At 42.8% G+C, this 18,663-nt stretch overlaps 3 protein-coding genes and 1 long non-coding RNA gene across 5 annotated transcripts; 1 reads left to right on the top strand and 3 right to left on the bottom strand.

The window, feature by feature from the left end:
* The first annotated feature begins 445 nt into the window (after positions 1-445).
* Positions 446-11,899, top strand: LOC115731859 (pimeloyl-[acyl-carrier protein] methyl ester esterase). Of its 2 annotated transcripts, none has more exons than XM_048275928.1 (4): positions 446-1,324; positions 1,910-2,002; positions 2,093-2,160; positions 11,584-11,899. In XM_048275928.1, the coding sequence occupies exons 1-4, from the start codon at positions 701-703 to the stop codon at positions 11,744-11,746; spliced, it is 948 nt and encodes a 315-aa protein (XP_048131885.1). In that variant the 5' UTR covers positions 446-700; the 3' UTR covers positions 11,747-11,899. The 2 variants fall into 2 exon arrangements, with proteins under 2 accessions (XP_048131885.1, XP_048131883.1); XM_048275926.1 differs by lacking the exon at positions 11,584-11,899 and adding an exon at positions 2,624-2,936 and having other exon boundaries at positions 448-1,324.
* Positions 3,043-4,807, bottom strand: LOC115731858 (linamarin synthase 1-like). The gene is made up of 2 exons (XM_048275908.1): positions 4,200-4,807; positions 3,043-4,039 (listed from the first exon to the last, which is right to left on the bottom strand). The coding sequence occupies exons 1-2, from the start codon at positions 4,762-4,764 to the stop codon at positions 3,108-3,110; spliced, it is 1,497 nt and encodes a 498-aa protein (XP_048131865.1). The 5' UTR covers positions 4,765-4,807; the 3' UTR covers positions 3,043-3,107.
* Positions 11,900-12,019: 120 nt separating the features above from the next.
* LOC115731856 (linamarin synthase 1-like) lies at positions 12,020-13,756 on the bottom strand. The gene is made up of 2 exons (XM_030662532.2): positions 13,159-13,756; positions 12,020-12,998 (listed from the first exon to the last, which is right to left on the bottom strand). The coding sequence occupies exons 1-2, from the start codon at positions 13,721-13,723 to the stop codon at positions 12,067-12,069; spliced, it is 1,497 nt and encodes a 498-aa protein (XP_030518392.2). The 5' UTR covers positions 13,724-13,756; the 3' UTR covers positions 12,020-12,066.
* On the bottom strand, positions 12,020-17,915 carry LOC125314218. The gene is made up of 2 exons (XR_007197788.1): positions 17,737-17,915; positions 12,020-12,066 (listed from the first exon to the last, which is right to left on the bottom strand). It is a non-coding gene; the product is annotated as an uncharacterized LOC125314218 (long non-coding RNA).
* Positions 17,916-18,663: the final 748 nt, after the last annotated feature.

Below are 18,663 nucleotides of genomic sequence, written 5' to 3'. Positions count from 1 at the left end.
CATTTTTTCAATAGTTCATGGATCACACCGAACATATTGCATATTGGGCCGGAGTTAAGTAAACGATATTGCATATTATACTAAAATTCAAGAACTATTTTGTTGTTCTTCCAGATCAAACTTATTTTTGTACAATCACTTCTAAAAAGAGTGTCCCTTGTCGATGCATAACGGTATTGTCTTGAGATAATTGTGAATGCCACGATTATTAGGGTCGAACCGAAATTAGATTTAAAAATTAACACGGAGGACTTTTGTTGCCTTTTCACTTTTCATATAATTGAGAAAAAACTAATTTTCATTTACATCCCCTTTCCATGTGGGTGGAGATCAAGCTGGCACAAATCCGATTTTCCTATCCAATTAGCTAGTTGATTGATGAATTAATTTAGCAAATTAGCGACGAAGACTTTATGACCTCGCCGGCCAAACTTGTTTGCATCCGTTTCTTCCTGCAAGTTTGAATGGTGCGACCACGACCATTACTCGGCAGCCGCAGAGTGGCTCTGCCTCGGCCACGAGGTTGACCAATCCGACCCTTTGAAAAATGTCGTCGTCGTCCTTCCCCACTTCACGAGACCGCTCTGCAATCGGCATCCATCCCACCCACCCATTGATTGAGCTCTGTTTCTTTCTACTAGAGAGAGGGGAGAGAGGCAGAGACAGAGAGAAAAGCTTCGAGCTTTAAGCTTCGTTCCCGATGGCCAAGTGCTTCAGCTTCACGGCGACGAGGGACCGGTGCCTCCGCTTCTCCTTCTCGCAGTCGGGCCTCAAGTTCACCCTCACCGACCTCGGCGACGGCACGGTGATGCATTGCTGGGTCCCCAGGAGGCCCAAGCCGGCGAGGCCCGACCTCCTTCTCCTCCACGGCATCGGGGCCAACGCAATGTGGCAGTGGAACGACTTTGTCTCCCCGCTCGCCGCCCGCTTCAACGTCTACGTCCCCGACCTCATCTTCTTCGGGGACTCCTACACGACGAGGCCCGAGCGTAGCGAGCAGTTCCAAGCCCAGTGCGTGGCTGCTCTGATGGAGGCGATGGGGGTGAAGAAGATGAATGTGGTGGGGATGAGCTACGGAGGGTTCGTGGCGTACAGCATGGCTGTCCAATTCGGGGAGAAGGTGGATAAATTGGTGCTAATCTGCGCGGGGGTGTGCCTGGAGGATAAGGACATGGAGGAGGGGATGTTCAGGGTTCGGAGCGTGGACGAGGCGGTGAGCGTGCTGCTGCCCCAGCAGCCGGAGAAGGTCCGGGACTTGATCCGCGTTGCGTTCCACCGGCCGCCCAAGCGGATGCCCACTTGCTTCCTCCAGGACTTCATCGATGTGAGTAAAATGTTCATCGTAGATAATGTCATGTTCCCCTGTCGGACTGGACTTATGAATTGTAAGTTTTGCTTGAACGTGCTAAAACTCAGTTCTTTCCGAGTCTCTGCTTCTATAATAATGATGTCGAAAAGTGACATTCCCCGTGGCATCGTCGCTGGCTTGTTATGGTTGCTGCATTGATGTTTCTAATGGATTGTAGTTACCTCAAGAATTGGCAGTTTTACGGAGAACAATCTTGAGGGCATTTTCGAGTGAGTGATTTGGCAGAACCTCCTCGGTATTCTGCATTCGGACATGTGGTGCTGGGAAAGTGCAGCTGATATGGATGGATGCTGGTAATCCAGTTGGTACTAAGAAGGCATCACACGTTCCATAGGCTAAATAGGCATACATATTCCGTTGACGGTGGTTCCAATTTGCTTGTCATTGTCATTTTCTGGAGATTAGAAGGGTTTAGAGTCACTTTCGTGGAGTTATGGACACTGCTGTTACATGTTTCTTTAAATTCAAACCAGACCATCTCTAATTGATCCAACAGGACATTTAGCGGATACTCTCTTTAAACTTTGATGTTTGTGGCAGGTAATGTGCACAGATTATCTTCAGGAGAGGATGGAATTGATTGTTGCCCTACACAAGGACAGAAAACTGTCCAACATACCAAAGCTAGCTAAGGTTTATGCTTCTTATCTGTCAGTCTGTCCTTGATCTCTTCCTTTATAAACCCCTTTAATCTTGCTAAATCATAGTGGACTCTTGATGCAGTCGCCGCTGATCATTTGGGGGGAGCACGACGTTGTGTTTCCGATGGAGTTGGCTGAAAGATTGAAACGGTTAGCCTACTATACTATCTTGATGTGCTGTCGCACTAGAGATCATTTTCGCATGGGGAAGGGAGCGATTAAGATGCTAGAGTCTAGATTATCTGATAGTTTTTGCCTGTAATGAGGTTCCGCAAGAATTAATTAACAGGACTCGGACAGGCGAAGCAGTTGTTCACCCTACCAAACTCTGTCAAACAAGTTGAAAAAGTCTGCCGTTCTCAATTTCCTCTTTTGAAAACTTACGGAGACATCCTATGTATTTGGTTCGAGTACACAGCTCCCTTCATTTTAAAAATTCACATTGTCCACCGATTGTTGTTACGGGACTCAGAATTTCACGAACTCAGGGAATATGGATGACATTCTTTACGACTTTATCGCACTCCGATCTGTGTTGCCTACACTTTCATGTCATCAAACTACAGGATTGTGTCCTTCTGGTTTACCCTGTCCGTTTTGTTGCATTGAACAGGCATGTGGACGGAAATGCACAACTGGTGGTCATAAAGGATGCAGGGCACGCCATCAATGCAGAGAAGCCCAAAGAGATGTACAAGATCTTAAAAACTTTCCTTGTTGATCCGCCTGCTTCACATGAGCCTGGAAACCAGATGAACGGCCAGAAGGCGGACTGAAGGCATTGCCTGGCCAAGGTTTCAGTCATATAGTACTCGTGGAATGTATGGCATTTTCAGGATAGCACTGGAAATTTTGAATTACTACTGTAATCCATGCAAGATGAGGACAGCAAATGCAATTATAGAATATAGAAAAAGCATATCTTTTAACCATGTTTTTAATGCTGTATGATTGAAAATAGAATTGAGAAGGAACTGGACGAACTTACAGACTGGACAAAAAAAATAAGGAAATTCCTGAACTACGGGGTATTTTATTCTTCTTTCTTCAATATATTTCTGGCAGACATGGGAATATGGTGATAACTCGTTTTTAACCTAATCATTCAAATGGACAACCTCCTTAATGAATCTGTTGAAGTCGTTGTGCGATGACCCTCCGCGACCAGCGGCTTCCACTGCTCTCTCTTTCCACTTCTTAGCATTCTCCCTCAGCTTCTTCCCGCCGACCCCGTCCATCACTTCCCGAACAAGAGCTTCTATCTCTTCGCGCCTCACTTCTTGGTTCGCTTCCATGCCGATCCCCCAATCTGTACATGCGTACCGACAGTTTGTCTGTTGCTCGGCAAAGAACGGCCAGCAAATGAGAGGAACCCCTTCGCAGATACCTTCCAAGGTAGAATTCCACCCACAGTGCGTTAGGAAAGCGCCAATTGAACCATGACTCAGGACTCGATCCTGCGGACACCAGCTCGTCAAGAACCCTCTGTCTTTCACTTCCTCCAGGAACTCCTGAGGCAGAATTGTAGAATCACCCATTACAACATCAGGCCTGACCACCCACAAAAATGGGTGCTTGCTATTTGCAAGCCCCCAGGCAAACTCCCTCAGGTGTTCCTCAGTCATGACAGTGACACTCCCATAGTTCACATACACAACCGACTCGGCTTCCCTTTGATCGAGCCATTTGAGGCAGCTGTAGTTTTCCTTCCACAGATTCGACCTGAAAGACTTGACCGAGCTCGAAGGAATGTCCTGGACGAGGAAGGAAAGCGGCCCGGTACAGTAAATTCGACGGGACATGTCTGCGATTTTCTCCAGTACTTCGTGTTCGAGCTCATTGAAGGTGTTGAACAAGATAGCAGATGATTTCAGGCAGTGCTGCGCTTCTTCTTCTGCGTAGTTCAACATGATGTCGTTGGGGTCCGTGGTGCGTATGAAGCTCGGGATGTCCCGGAGTCGGATGTTTCTCATGCCGGGGATCCAGTCAACAGGATCGTCGAGTGTCCCGTTGTTCAGGAAGTCTTCATCTGTTACACATAACATGTAGTGAGGATCCAATCCAGAAATTTAACAAGAGAAACGGATGAATGGAAATAGCCCACGAAGGGAGAGATAACTAAATAAACAAGTAAAGATCTAGCGTGAATTTAACCGAGAGAAGCAATAATGAAGAAATAAACAAAGTACCTTTGAATGGAACGATCCCTCTGTTAGCAAGCTCTCTGTACTGCAAATAACCCATGAACCCACAAGCCGAGGCAGTCCAGAACCGTACCTCTGGGATTCCAAGCTCTCTCGCAGCTTTACTGGCGAAGCTCGCCACCCCATCTGCTATCACACAACTTACAGGCGGAACAGCCTCGTCGCTGTTGATCCTGGCAAGCAATTCCTTGAAAGGGCCCAAGCAGTTCTTCCGGGTCGAGTAGCAGAGGGCCGGGGGGTCCTGCGTCGCGTCGTGGTCTGACGGCGGGAGGCCATCTGGGATCGTCTCAAAGCGGAAGTTCTCCAGGTTCCGGAGCGAGTCGGGCCCCTTAGAGCGGAGGAGGCGGCGGTGGTTGAACTCGGTGTTGACGAACGTGATGAAGACGCCGCGAGCGTGGAGGAGCTGGGCGAGCTGGGTCATGGGGTTGATGTGGCCTTGGGCCGGGAAGGGGACGCACACGGCGTGTGCAAGTGCATGGGGTTTCCTTGATTCTTGGGATGACGAACCCATCGCCATGGCTCTCCCCAGGGCAAGATCAAAGAAGTGCATATCGAGCTATGGAACTTGGAACTGATCTATATATGGTGATTTGTTCATTTCATTGTTTTACCCTAATCCTAGAGTTCCTAGGAAAATTCTACTCGTTTAGGTATGACTGGCTGCAAATTCCTGGAAGAAGACAAGTTACCTCGGACACGTAAATTGTGCCTTTGAAAGGTCAATTCAATTTGATGCTTGATGAAACAATATCAGGGTCGACAACGACAATCTTATCGTATTAATTATTTTTCGCCGACTGTTGTGGAAACTTGAGTCGATTTAATATTTTATTACAATGGTCTACAACAAGGATAGATGTAAATTCAAGACCTTATTTTTTATAGCACGTGAGCTTTTATGAAATCACGATTAATCATTTTAAAATTTTAAGCTTTTAAATAAGAACGTTGTTTAATATCTAATAATTATTATAATAGGTCTATTCTTTAGGTGAGAAAATATTCAATATGCGAAATCATTTTGTATCATAAAGATCTCATATTTGATTATAATAGCAATGGTTGCTAGTAGCCGCAGCCGCCGAGCTTTTGACGGGGGGTAGTCAACAAGGACACGAGAGAGAGGAAGTGATTGATGAGAAGAAATCTTATTTCTTGTTCCAAATATATTTCTAGATAAAATATTTATTTCAAAAATAGAAAAAATGAAATTGCATTACCGAACAGATTTATGTTCTAAATATATTTTTGAGAAAAAATAAAACAATAAAAAAATAAAATAATTATCATGGGCGCCCTTAGAAATCACAATTCCTACCATGGATATGTCCAAAATTATCATCTCAAAAGTAAATCTTCATCTTTGTAGGGGTCAGCTTTGATAATAGCTATTTGCTAAGGACAAATTCTTGGGATTTACCAAAAGAGAAGGAGAGAGATGAACCTTTTTTCGAGAAATTGAACTCAGTTCTAGTTTAATATATATATTAAACTACAAATCACCTAAAGACAAAACTTTTTGCCGTTTTGATTATTCTTACCAAATATTTCTCGACGACACTCGGTGCGTTTTGACAAATAGCCAGAAAATGTAGTGTAGGGTTGTGCATAATAGAAGTATTTGGTAAGAACAGTCAAAACGGCAAAAAGATCATGCTGTTCGAAATTGACCGGCATCACCATCGTATTGGCTAATAAGACCGCCGGCGAGATTGTCCAGTTCGTGAAATGGACCAGCATCCTCGTACGACGTTGGCACGTGGTCCCATGAAGAGGCTATTTGATACAAAAAAAAAGTACAAACATATTCAATTAACAAGGGTCAGATTTGAGCACCAAATGAGAATTTGTGCTTTTTCATAAGACAACAAAAGGTCAGCCCCATCATCGGGATATGAGCTAAAGTTGGTAATTTTTTATAACAAGAAAGAAAATTGGGCCAAAATAGAGAGCTGATCTATAGTTGATATTTTATTATGAGACAAAAAAATATTCGAACCAAAATTAAGACACGAGCTAAATTTTGTGCTTTTTAAAGAGAATTGAGCTGTATTTTGCATCTACGACATTGATTTTCTATTGAAAATAAAATGTCAGCGGTTACTTTTTTTTTTTTTTTCAGGTAACATGTTAGTAACTTACCAATACTTTTAGGAAATTACCAACTTTTTAAGGCTCACGCTTTTTCCCTTGTTACTTAGGCTTAAACACTCCATTCTCTTCTCTTGTGTGGCCCACTACTCTACAAAAGGTCTTTATTTTTTTTGTTTGACCAACTCTTTTTAGTTTGTTTGTTTCTTTTTTTTTTTTTTCTCTTAAAGGGTCCCACCTTCCTTCTTCTTCTTTCTTTTCACGCCTTTGACGTCTTTGGATGAGCTCGGGAAGGAAGGAAAGGCTGTAAAGAGAAAATATTGGGCGGTCTTGGCTTGAAAACTTTCGTCTGCCCGCTCCACATGAGCCCGGAAACCAGATGAGCGGTTGGAAGGCGGACTGAAGGTATTGCCCTGCAGAGGTTTTAGTCATATAGTACTCGTGGAATGTACGGCATTTTCATGATAGCACTTGAATTTTTGAATTATTGCTGTAATCCGTGCAAGATGAGGACAGCAAATGCAATTATAGAATGTACAAAAAGCATATCTTTAACCATGTTTGTCTCTTGCGCCCCCGGACATGCGAAATCTAGACGAACTCAGCATTACAGCTCCCGATCTCGAGTCGTGGCCCCTCAAGCATAGATCAATGGCTCATGAATTTCATCGAAAGTGTGAGGGACTCACCTTCGCTCGAGCTTATCACAGAGACATTGTGGCATATCTGGAAGGCGAGGAACAAGGCCATCTCTAGAGCCCAAAAACCGGATCCACGAGAAGTCGTAGCAGCGGCCCTAGCTTCGAATGCAAGTTGTGAGAGATGGATTAAAAAGAGAAAAAAAGTCCCAACAGTTTGCAGCAATTTACCTTCGAGCTGGGTACCGCTGGCGTGTGGGTCTCTGAAGCTCAACGTCAACCGTTCTTTCCGCCAAGAATCAAACTCTGGCGCCATCGCTGGCGTGTGTTGAGACTCAACAGGTAAGCTAATTGGGGCATTCGCTCAGATGGTGAAGACTAGGTCAGCCCTTCAAGCTAAAACCGTAAGCTTGTTGCAAGGTCTTCTGTTGGGGTGTCAAGAAAGCCTGCGCCCGCCCGACCCGACCTAACCCGGCCCTGCCCGACCCAGCCAGAAAATCAACCCAAATTTTGAACTTTTTTTGGTCGGGTGGCTCCAGCTTTTTTTAACACCCATGTTTTATTTTTTGTTAAATTTATTTTTATTTTTATTTTCTTTCATTCGATGGGTTTGTAAAGTGATTTTGATTTCAAAAATTAAAAAAGAAAAAGAAAAAGAAAAAGAAAAAAAGAATCCGACTTGACCCGACTCGGCCCAAAGAGTTGGGGCACATGTAATTCGGGCTCGGGCTGGGTCGGGCCGGGCTAGGCCGAGCTCGGTATTGTTAAGTTTCGGGCAAGGCTGAGATACGGCCCGACCCGGCCCGTTGACACCCCTAGTCTTCTGTACCCCTTGTCTCAGCTTGATTAGAAATGGGTAGTTGAATTTGACGTCCTGTCTTTAGTTCAACAAGTCCTTGGTGCTGAGCAACCCATGTAGGAGGAACAAGATTTAGTCAAAGAGTGTAGCAGTTTATTGACTTTTTTGCCTAACCTTCATTTAGTCCATTGCTCTAGAACTCATAATAATGTTGCGGATTGGGTCATTAAAGGCCAACTCCGTAATACTCTACCTTTATATTGGGACTCACTCCCCCATCCTCTTCTTTTGAATTTATTATGTGCGGAAGCACACCTTATCTATCCATTTAAATTTCCTATTTAAATGAAATGTTACTTTTCCGACCAGAAAAAAAAAAAAACCATGTTTTTAATGCCGTATGATTGAAAATAGCATTGAGATGGAACTGGACGAACTACAAAGAAAAGGAAAACGAAGCATTTTATTCTTGTTTCTTCTACAAATTTCCAGCAGACATGGGAATATAGTGATACCTCGTTTCAACCTAATCATTCAAATGGACAACCTCCTTAATGAATCTATTGAAATCATTGCCCAATGACCCTCCACGACCGGCGGCTTCCACAGCTCTTTTTTTCCACTTCCTGGCATTCTCCCTCATCTTCTTCCCGCGGACCCCTTCCATCACTTCCCAAACAAGAGCTTCTATCTCCTCGAGCCTCACATCCTGACTCTGTTGGAATCCAACACCGAATATGAATAGAGAAGGGAAGTTAATTTTTGGCCACCGCATTCATTGCATGATGAAGTCAGTTAAGCAAAGAAGAAAAAGCCAAATTGAATTTCTTAATGATTATCTCACGTATGAAAGAGAGAAGTCTTGGTCAAAAAGTTAGATTTGTCTGTTTGTGACTTATGCTTTGAGAAGAAGAATTCCCGTAGATTGGTTTCACTCTTAAGTTGGCGAAACTTCAATGGCAATGGAGTCCTCATGTGGAGAAAAATTCTTCTATAAATGAAGATTAGAATTAAGCTTGTGGTGTGTGGGGTAACTTAGAAATAGAGTGAGAGTAGATAGAAGTCACCAAATGCAAAGGTGATCTTCAAGGAATGAGGCATCGCAACCGATATTCTCATAGAGAGTTAGAGAGTTTTTGTAAACAAGCTTATGGAGCAAAGCTTGTGTATTTTCTCTATGTGTAAGGCTTTTGCAGATACATTTGGAATATCATTCTCTCTCTGTTGTGTATTTGTTTGTTCCCCCCACCAAACGTCCAAAACTTTCTCTATCTTTTCGTTCCAACATTTCCACATTACCTATGTGTGGTATGCCTAGCAAGGTTGTGCACTCTACAATTGATATCAGAGCTAGTTATGGCATCCACCAGTTCCGTTCAATTGCAAATTTCAAAGTTGAACAAGAGGAATTTCAGCAATCGGTCCGTCTAGATGAAGGTTCTGTTCAAATCGCAGGATTTGTGGAACCCGGTGAAGAATAGCTACACCGAAGTAACCGATGCCGAAGAATTCGATGCTTTGAGAAAGACAGAGAAAGATTTATTGGTGGAAACCCGAAAGAAAGATCAGAAAGCATTATATGCGATCTTTGAAGCTATGGAGGAGATGATATTTGAAAAGTATCGAGTGCAGAAACCGCCAAAACAGCGTGGGATATTTTGCAAAAATCTTACAAGGGCGATAATCGCGTGAAGCGAGTTCGACTTCAAACACTTTGAGGTGATTTTGAGTCTTTACGCATGAACAACTCTGAATCTATCTCGTCGTACTTTGATCATGTGCAAACCATCATTAACCAATTGAGGGTTAATGGTGAAGAACTCCAAGATGAATGAGTCGTAGAAAAAATCTTGAGGTCTTTGACTGAAATATTTGATTATGTTGTTGTGGCAATTGAAGAAGGCCAGGATATATCAACCATGACGTTGGAGTGGTTAATGGGTTCATTATGCTCGCATGAGTAAAGAATGAATCAAAAGTTCGTCGGTTCATATCTCGAGCAAACTTTGCAAAGCTGGACCGCTCACTCAACTCGAGGAGGACATCATGGTGCTGGAGGTCATGGAGGTGGATGAGGTAGAGGTGGAAATTCCAATTCCACTAGAAGATATAAAACACTTGACAAATCAAAGGTCAGGTGTTTTAGGTGTAACGAATTCGGACATTACAAATCAGAATGTCGAGTAAACATGGGGCATGAGCAGCCATAACACGTACATGTTGTTGATGTTGATGAAAACGTGGTACTTGCATGTACCATGGATTATGGTAGTTCCCTCTTTAGTAATAAAAGAGGTTCCAAGAGCCATAGAAGAAATGATGGTGGTACTCAGAATGGCAAATAGTGGAAAGAACATGAAAACTGGCAGAGGCGATTAGCAGTGAGAACTACTCAGCCAGGGGGAGCTCATCGAGATCGTGATAAGGACATCAAAAAGCGTAGCGGATGATGCTACATACCTGGCAAAGTAGGTCACTTTTCTAGAGTCAGTTGGCTCAAACAAGTAAAAGAAAATGACACATCTTTTACCAGGAAGGAGCACGATGGCAAAGAAGAATGGAGTCTTCAAGCGACTGTTGCAACAGAGGATCAAGAATGAATTGTAAGTTTTGCTTGAACGTGCTAAAACTCAGTTCTTTCCGAGTCTCTGCTTCTATAATAATCATGTCGAAAAGTGACATTCCCGTGGCATCGTTGTTGGCTTGTTATGGTTGTGGCATTGATGTTTCTAATGGATTGTTGTTACCTCAAGAATTGGCAGTTTTACGGAGAACAATCTTGTGGGCATTTTCGAGTGAGTGATTTGGCAGAACCTCCTCTGGTTTTCTGCATTCGGACATGTGGTGCTGGGAAAGTGCAGCTGATATGGATGGATGCCGGTAATCCAGTTGGTACTAAGAAGGCATCACACGTTCCATAGGCTAAATAGGCATACATATTCCGTTGACGGTGGTTCCGATTTGCTTGTCATTGTCATTTTCTGGAGATTAGAAGGGTTTAGAGTCACTTTCGTGGAGTTCTGGACACTGCTGATACATGTTTCTTTAAATTCAAACCAGACCTTCTCTAATTGATCCAACAGGACATTTAGCGGATACTCTCTTTAAACTTTGATGTTTGTGGCAGGTAATGTGCACAGATTATCTTCAGGAGAGGATGGAATTGATTGTTGCCCTACACAAGGACAGAAAACTGTCCAACATACCAAAGCTAGCTAAGGTTTATGCTTCTTATCTGTCAGTCTGTCCTTGATCTCTTCCTTTATACACCTCTTATATCTTGCTAAATCATAGTGGACTCTTGATGCAGTCGCCATTGATCATTTGGGGGGAGCACGACGTTGTGTTTCCGATGGAGTTGGCTGAAAGATTGAAACGGTTAGCCTACTATACTATCTTGATGTGCTGTCGCACTAGAGATCATTTTCGCATGGGGAAGGGAGCGATTAAGATGCTAGAGTCTAGATTATCTGATAGTTTTTGCCTGTAATGAGGTTCCGCAAGAATTAATTAACAGGACTCGGGCAGGCGAAGCAGTTGTTCACCCTACCGAACTCTGTCAAACAAGTTGAAAAAGTCTGCCGTTCTCAATTTCCTCTTTTGAAAACTTACGGAGACATCCTATGTATTTGGTTCGAGTACACAGCTCCCTTCATTTTAAAAATTCACATTGTCCACCGATTGTTGTTACGGGACTCAGAATTTCACGAACTCAGGGAATATGGATGACATTCTTTACTACTTTATCGCACTCCGATCTGTGTTGCCTACACTTTCATGTCATCAAACTACAGGATTGTGTCCGTCTGGTTTACCCTGTCCGTTTTGTTGCATTGAACAGGCATGTGGATGGAAATGCACAACTGGTGGTCATAAAGGATGCAGGGCACGCCATCAATGCAGAGAAGCCCAAAGAGATGTGCAAGATCTTAAAAACTTTCCTTGTTGATCCGCCTGCTTCACATGAGCCTGGAAACCAGATGAACGGCCAGAAGGCGGACTGAAGGCATTGCCTGGCCAAGGTTTCAGTCATATAGTACTCGTGGAATGTATGGCATTTTCAGGATAGCACTGGAAATTTTGAATTACTACTGTAATCCATGCAAGATGAGGACAGCAAATGCAATTATAGAATATAGAAAAAGCATATCCTTTAACCATGTTTTTAATGCTGTATGATTGAAAATAGAATTGAGAAGGAACTGGACGAACTTACAGACTGGACAAAAAAAAAAGGAAATTCCTGAACTACGGAGTATTTTATTCTTCTTTCTTCAATATATTTCTGGCAGACATGGGAATATGGTGATAACTCGTTTTTAACCTAATCATTCAAATGGACAACCTCCTTAATGAATCTGTTGAAGTCGTTGCGCGATGACCCTCCGCGACCGGTAGCTTCCACAGCTCTCTCTTTCCACTTCTTAGCATTCTCCCTCATCTTCTTCCCGCCGACCCCTTCCATCACTTCCCGAACAAGAGCTTCTATCTCTTCGCGCCTCACTTCTTGGTTCGCTTCCAAGCCGATCCCCCAATCTGTACATGCGTACCGACAGTTTGTCTGTTGCTCGGCGAAGAACGGCCAGCAAATGAGAGGAACCCCTTCGCAGATACCTTCCAAGGTAGAATTCCACCCGCAGTGTGTTAGGAAAGCACCAATCGAACCATGACTCAGGACTCGATCCTGCGGACACCAGCTCGTCAATAACCCTCTGTCTTTCACTTCCTCCAGGAACTCCTGAGGCAGAATTGCAGAATCACCCATCACAACATCAGGCCTGACCACCCACAAAAATGGGTGCTTGCTATTTGCAAGCCCCCAGGCAAACTCCCTCAGGTGTTCCTCAGTCATGACAGTGACACTCCCATAGTTCACATACACAACCGACTCGGCTTCCCTTTGATCGAGCCATTCGAGGCAGCTGTAGTTTTCCTTCCACAGATTCGACCTGAAAGACTTGACCGAGCTCGAAGGAATGTCCTGGACGAGGAAGGAAAGCGGCCCAGTACAGTAAATTCGAGGGGACATGTCTGCGATTTTCTCCAGTACTTCGTGTTCGAGCTCATTGAAGGTGTTGAACAAGATAGCAGATGATTTCAGGCAGTGCTGCGCTTCTTCTCCTAAGAAGTCCAACATGATGTCGTTGGGGTCCGTGGTGCGTATGAAGCTCGGGATGTCACGGAGTCGGATGTCTCTCATGCCGGGGATCCAGTCGACAGGATCATCAAGTGTCCCGTTGTTCAGGAAGTCTTCATCTGTTACACATAACATGTAGTGAGGATCCAATCCAGAAATTTAACAAGAGAAACGGATGAATGGACATAGCCCACGAAGGGAGAGATAACTAAATAAACAAGTAAAGAACTAGCGTGAATTTAACCGAGAAAAGCAATAATGAAGAAATAAACAAAGTACCTTTGAATGGAACGATCCCTCTGTTAGCCAGCTCTCTGTACTGCAAATAACCCATGAACCCACAAGCCGAGGCAGTCCAGAACCGTACCTCTGGGATTCCAAGCTCTCTCGCAGCTTTACTGGCGAAGCTCGTCACCCCATCTGCTATCACACAACTTACAGGCGGAACAGCCTCGTCGCTGTTGATCCTGGCAAGCAATTCCTTGAAAGGGCCCAAGCAGTTCTTCCGGGTCGAGTAGCAGAGGGCCGGGGGGTCCTGCGTCGCGTCGCGGTCTGACGGCGGGAGGCCATCCGGGATCGTCTCGAAGCGGAAGTTCTCCAGGCCCCGGAGCGAGTCGGGCCCCTTAGAGCGGAGGAGGCGGCGGTGGTTGAACTCGGTGTTGACGAACGTGATGAAGACGCCGCGAGCGTGGAGGAGCTGGGCGAGCTGGGTCATGGGGTTGACGTGGCCTTGGGCCGGGAAGGGGACGCACACGGCGTGTGCAAGTGCATGGGGTTTCCTTGATTCTTGGGATGACGAACCCATCGCCATGTCTCTCCCTAGGGTAAGATCAAAGATGTGCATATCGAGCTATGGAACTTGGAACTGATCTATATATGGTGATTTGTTCATTTCATTGTTTTACCCTAATCCTAGAGTTCCTAGGAGTATTCTACTCGTTTAGGTATGACTGGCTGCACGTTCCTGGAAGAAGACAAGGTGGTCATGTCACTCTCAGTACCTCGGACACGTACACTGTGCCTTTGAAAGGTCAATTCAATTTGATACTTGATGAAAGAATACCAAGGTCGACAACGACAATCTTATCGTATTAATTGTTTTTCGCCGACTGTTGTGGAAGCTTGAATTGATTTAATATTTTATTATAAGGGGCTACAACAAGGATAGATGTAAATTCAAGACCTCATTTTTTATAGCACGTGAGCTTTTATGAAATCACTATTAATCATTTTAAAGTTTTAAGCTTTTAAATAAAAACGTTGTTTAATATCTAATAATTATTTTAATAGGTCTATTCTTTAGGTGAGAAAATATCCAATATGCGAAATTTTATTATATCATAAAGATATCATATTTGATTATAATAGCAACAGTTGCCAACAGCCGCTGCTGCCCACCTTTTGACGGCGGGTCGTCAACAAGGACGCGAGAGAGAGGAAGTGACTGATGAGAAGAAATCTTATTTTTGTTTATATTTTAGAAATAGAAAAGAAATTTCTATTCCAAATATATTTTTAGACAAAATATTTATTTCAGAAATAGAAAAAATGAAATTGCATTCTTGAACAGATTTTTATTCTAAATATATTTTCGAGAAAAAATAAAACAATAAAAAAATTAAATAATTATCGTACACGCCCTTAGAAATCATAATTCCTACCATGGATATGTCCAAAATTATCATCTCAAAAGGAAATCTTCATCTTTGTAGTGGTCAGCTTGGATAATAGCTATTTGCTAAGGACAAATTCTTGGGATTTACCAAAAGAAAAGGAAAGAGATGAACCTTTGTTTTTGAGAAATTGAACGCCAGTTGTGGTATATATATATATATATATAAATGACAAAACTTTTTGCCGTTTTGACTGCTCTTCCCAAATATTTCTCGACAACACTCGGTGCGTTTTGACAAATAGTCAGAAAATGAAGTATAGGGTTGTGCAGAATAGAAATATTTGGTAAGAACAGTCAAAACGGCAAAATGATAATGCTGTTCGAAATTGACCCGCATCATCATCGTATTGACTAATAAGACCGCCGGCGAGATTGTTCGGTTCGTGAAATGGACCAGCATCCTCGTACGACGTTGGCACGTGGTCCCATGAAGAGGCCATTTGATACAAAAAATATGAACATATTCAATTGCATTTTGATCATGCTGACATCTTCTGCCCGGGTACGATGTTGATGCTTGATCAGCCTCTTAACCCGATGATCTAAAGAGATTCCAAAAAAATTAGAACCTGAGAGAGTTCCTCCGTTGGGAGTTACACGAATGGCGGGTCTATCATAATGGGGGCAGATCAGAGACAATTCAACGTATCATTGTCCTTTGTTGCACTTTAGGCCTATTTCCCATAAAAAAAAAAAAATTTAGATTGTATTCAATTGTGAATTTTTTTCTATATCTTGAAAAGCGATAATTTTAACCGGAGTCCCAATTTTGGTCCAAGAGTTTTTTTTTCTCATTAAAAAGCACTTATCCAAATTTTTTGCTGTTTCGGAACAAAGCATCAATTGTCAGTTGGTATTAAAAATTGGCCCTATCAAGTTTCCGTCCAATAATGCCGATAAAAATTCGACGTGTTGTTCCAAGTATGCTCAATAGAAACTTAACGAAAATTTGACATGGGTCAGATTTGAGCACCAACTGAGAATTTGTGTTTTTTCATAAGACAACAAAAGGTCAGGGCCATCATCGGGATATGAGCTAAAGTTGGTAATTTTTTATAACAAGAAAGAAAATTGGGCCAAAATAGAGAGCTGATCTATAGTTGGTACTTTTTTATAAGACCAAAAATCATTCTAACCAAAATTGAGACTCGAGCTAAAGTTTGTGCTTTTTAAAAAGAATTGAGCTGTATTTTGCATCTACGACATTGGTTTTCTACTAAAAATAAAATGTCAGCGGTTACATTTTCTTTTTTTCAGGTAACTTGTTAGTAACTTACCAATACTTTTAGGAAATTACTAACTTTTTTAAAGGTTCGCGCTTTTTCCCTTGTTTCTTTGGCTTAAACACTCCATTCTCTTGTGTGGCCCACTACTCTACAAAAGGTTTTTTTTTTTTACCAACTCTTTTTAGTTTGTTTGTTTCTTTTTTACTTTTTCCCTTAAAGGGTCCCACCTTCCTTCTTCTTCTTTCTTTTCACGCCTTTGACGTCTTTGGATGAGCTCGGAAAGGAAGGAAAGGCTGTAAAGAGAAAATATTGGGCGGTCTTGGCTTGAAAACTTTCGTCTGCCCGCTCCACATGAGCCCGGAAACCAGATGAACGGTCGGAAGGCGGACTGAAGGTATTGCCCTGCAGAGGTTTCAGTCATAAAGTACTCGTGGAATGTACGGCATTTTCATGATAGCACTTGAATTTTTGAATTATTACTGTAATCCGCGCAAGATGAGGACAACAAATGCAATTATAGAATGTACAAAAAGCATATCTTTAACCATGTTTGTCTCTTGTGCCCCTGGACATGTGAAATCTAGACGAACTCAGCAGGACAGCTCCCGATCTCGAGTCGTGGCCCCTCAAGCATAGATCAATGGCTGATGAATTTCATCGAAAGTGTGAGGGACTCACCTTCGCTCGAGCTTATCACAGAGACATTGTGGCATATTTGGAAGGCGAGGAACAAGGCCATCTCTAGAGCCCAAAAACTGGATCCACAAGAAGTCGTAGCAGCAGCCCTAGCTTCGAATGCAAGTTGTGAGAGATGGATTAAAAAGAGAAAGAAAGTCCCAACAGTTCGCAGCAATTTACCTTGGAGCTGGGTACCGCCGGTGTGTGGGTCTCTGAAGCTCAACCTCAACGGTTCTTTCCGCCAAGAATCAAACTCTGGCGCCATCGTTGGCGTGTGTCGAGACTCAACAGGTAAGCTAATCGGGGGATTCGCTTAGACGGTGAAGACTAGGTCAGCCCTTCAAGCTGAAACCCTAAGCTTGTTGCAAGGTCTTCGGTAGGGGTGTTAAAAAAGCCCGTGTTGGTCCGACTAGACCTAGCCCAGCCTTGCCCGACCCGGCCAGAAAATTCACTCAATTTTCGAGCTTTTTCGGGTCAGGTGGTTCCAGCTCAGGTGACTCCAGCTTTTTTTAACACCCATGTTTTGTTTTTAATTACATTTATTTTTATTTTTTATTTTCTTTCATTCTATGGGTTTGTAAAGTGATTTTGATTTCAAAAAATAAAAAAGAAAATAAAAAAAAAAAAAAAGAATCCGACCTAACCCGATTCGGCCTAAAGAGTTGGGGCACATGTAATTCGAGCTCGGGTTGGGTCAGGCCGAGCTCGGTATTGTTAAGTTTCAGGCCGGGCCGAGATACGGCCCGACCCAGCCCGTTGACACCCCTAGTCTTCTGTACCCCTTGTCTCAGCTTGATTAGAAATGGGTAGTTGAATTTGACATCCTGTCTTTAGTTCAACAAGTTCTTGGTGCTGAGCAACCCATGTAGGAGGAACAAGATTTAGTCAAAGAGTGTAGCAGTTTATTGACTTTTTTACCCAACCTTCGTTTAGTCCATTGCTCTAGAACTCGTAATAATGTTGTGGATTGGGTCGTTAAAGCCCAACTCCGTAATACTCTACCTTTATATTGGGACTCACTCCCCCCTCCTCTTCTTTTGGATTTATTATGTGTCGAAGCACACCTTATCTATCCATTTAAATTTCCTATTTAAATGAAATGTTACTTTTCCGACCAGAAAAAAAAAAAAAAAACCGTGTGTTTAATGCCGTATGATTGAAAATAGCATTGAGATGGAACTGGACGAACTAAAAGAAAGGGAAAACGAAGTATTTTATTCTTGTTTCTTCTACATATTTCTAGCAGATATGGGAATATGGTGATAACTCGTTTTCAACCTAATCATTCAAATGGACAACCTCCTTAATGAATCTATTGAAATCATTGCCCAATGACCCTCCGCGACCGGCGGCTTCCACAGCTCTTTCTTTCCACTTCCTGGCATTCTCCCTCATCTTCTTCCCACGGACCCCTTCCATCACTTCCCAAACAAGAGCTTCTATCTCCTTGAGCCTCACATCCTGGCTCTGTTGGAATCCAACACCGAATATGAATAGAGAAGGGAAGTTAATTTTTGGCCACCACATTCATTGCATGATGAAGTCAGTTAAGCAAAGAAGAAAAAGCCAAATTGAACTTCTCAATGATTATCTCACGTATGAAAGAGAGAAGTCTTGGTAAAAAAGTTAGATTTGCCTGTTTGTGACTTATGCTTTGAGAAGAAGAATTGCCGTAGATTGGTTTCACTCTTAAGTTGGCGAGCTTCAATGGCAATGGAGTCCTCAGGTGGAGAAAAATTCTTCTATAAATGGAGATTAGAATTAAACTTGTGGTGTGTGGGGTAACTTAGAAATAGAGTGAGAATAGATAGAAGTCACCAAATGCAAAGGTGATATTCAAGGAATGAAGCATCGCAACCGATATTCTCATAGAGAGTTAGAGAGTTTTTGTAAACAAGCTTATGGAGCAAAGCTTGTGTATTTTCTCCATGTGTAAGGCTTTTGCAGATACATTTGGAATATCATTCTCTCTCTGTTGTGTATTTGTTTGTTCCCCCCACCAAACCTCCAAAACTTTCTCTATCTTTTCGTTCCAACATTTCCACATTACCTATGCGTGGTATGCCTAGCAAGGTTGTGCACTCTACAATTGATATCAGAGCTAGTTGTGGCATCCACCGGTTCCGTTCAATTGCAACTTTCAAAGTTGAACGAGAGGAATTTCAGCAACTGGTTCGTCCGGATGAAGGTTCCGTTCAAATCGCA

Source organism: Rhodamnia argentea, chromosome 1, assembly GCF_020921035.1.
Source record: "Rhodamnia argentea isolate NSW1041297 chromosome 1, ASM2092103v1, whole genome shotgun sequence".
NCBI classification, from domain to species: Eukaryota; Viridiplantae; Streptophyta; class Magnoliopsida; order Myrtales; family Myrtaceae; genus Rhodamnia; species Rhodamnia argentea.
Note: the sequence above shows the minus strand (reverse complement) of the source record. Positions and strands in the feature narration are given on the sequence as shown.

Excerpts from the sequence above, each read along its gene's own strand:
- LOC115731859 (XM_048275928.1), top strand. The coding sequence starts at position 701 with ATGGCCAAGTGCTTCAGCTTCACGGCGACGAGGGACCGGTGCCTCCGC. Across the intron at positions 1,325-1,909 it reads TCCTCCAGGACTTCATCGAT|GTAATGTGCACAGATTATCT; the intron begins GTGAGTAAAATG and ends TGTTTGTGGCAG. Across the intron at positions 2,161-11,583 it reads TTGGCTGAAAGATTGAAACG|GCATGTGGATGGAAATGCAC; the intron begins GTTAGCCTACTA and ends TGCATTGAACAG.
- LOC115731858 (XM_048275908.1), bottom strand. The coding sequence starts at position 4,764 with ATGCACTTCTTTGATCTTGCCCTGGGGAGAGCCATGGCGATGGGTTCG. Across the intron at positions 4,040-4,199 it reads AGGGATCGTTCCATTCAAAG|ATGAAGACTTCCTGAACAAC; the intron begins GTACTTTGTTTA and ends TATGTGTAACAG.
- LOC115731856 (XM_030662532.2), bottom strand. The coding sequence starts at position 13,723 with ATGCACATCTTTGATCTTACCCTAGGGAGAGACATGGCGATGGGTTCG. Across the intron at positions 12,999-13,158 it reads AGGGATCGTTCCATTCAAAG|ATGAAGACTTCCTGAACAAC; the intron begins GTACTTTGTTTA and ends TATGTGTAACAG.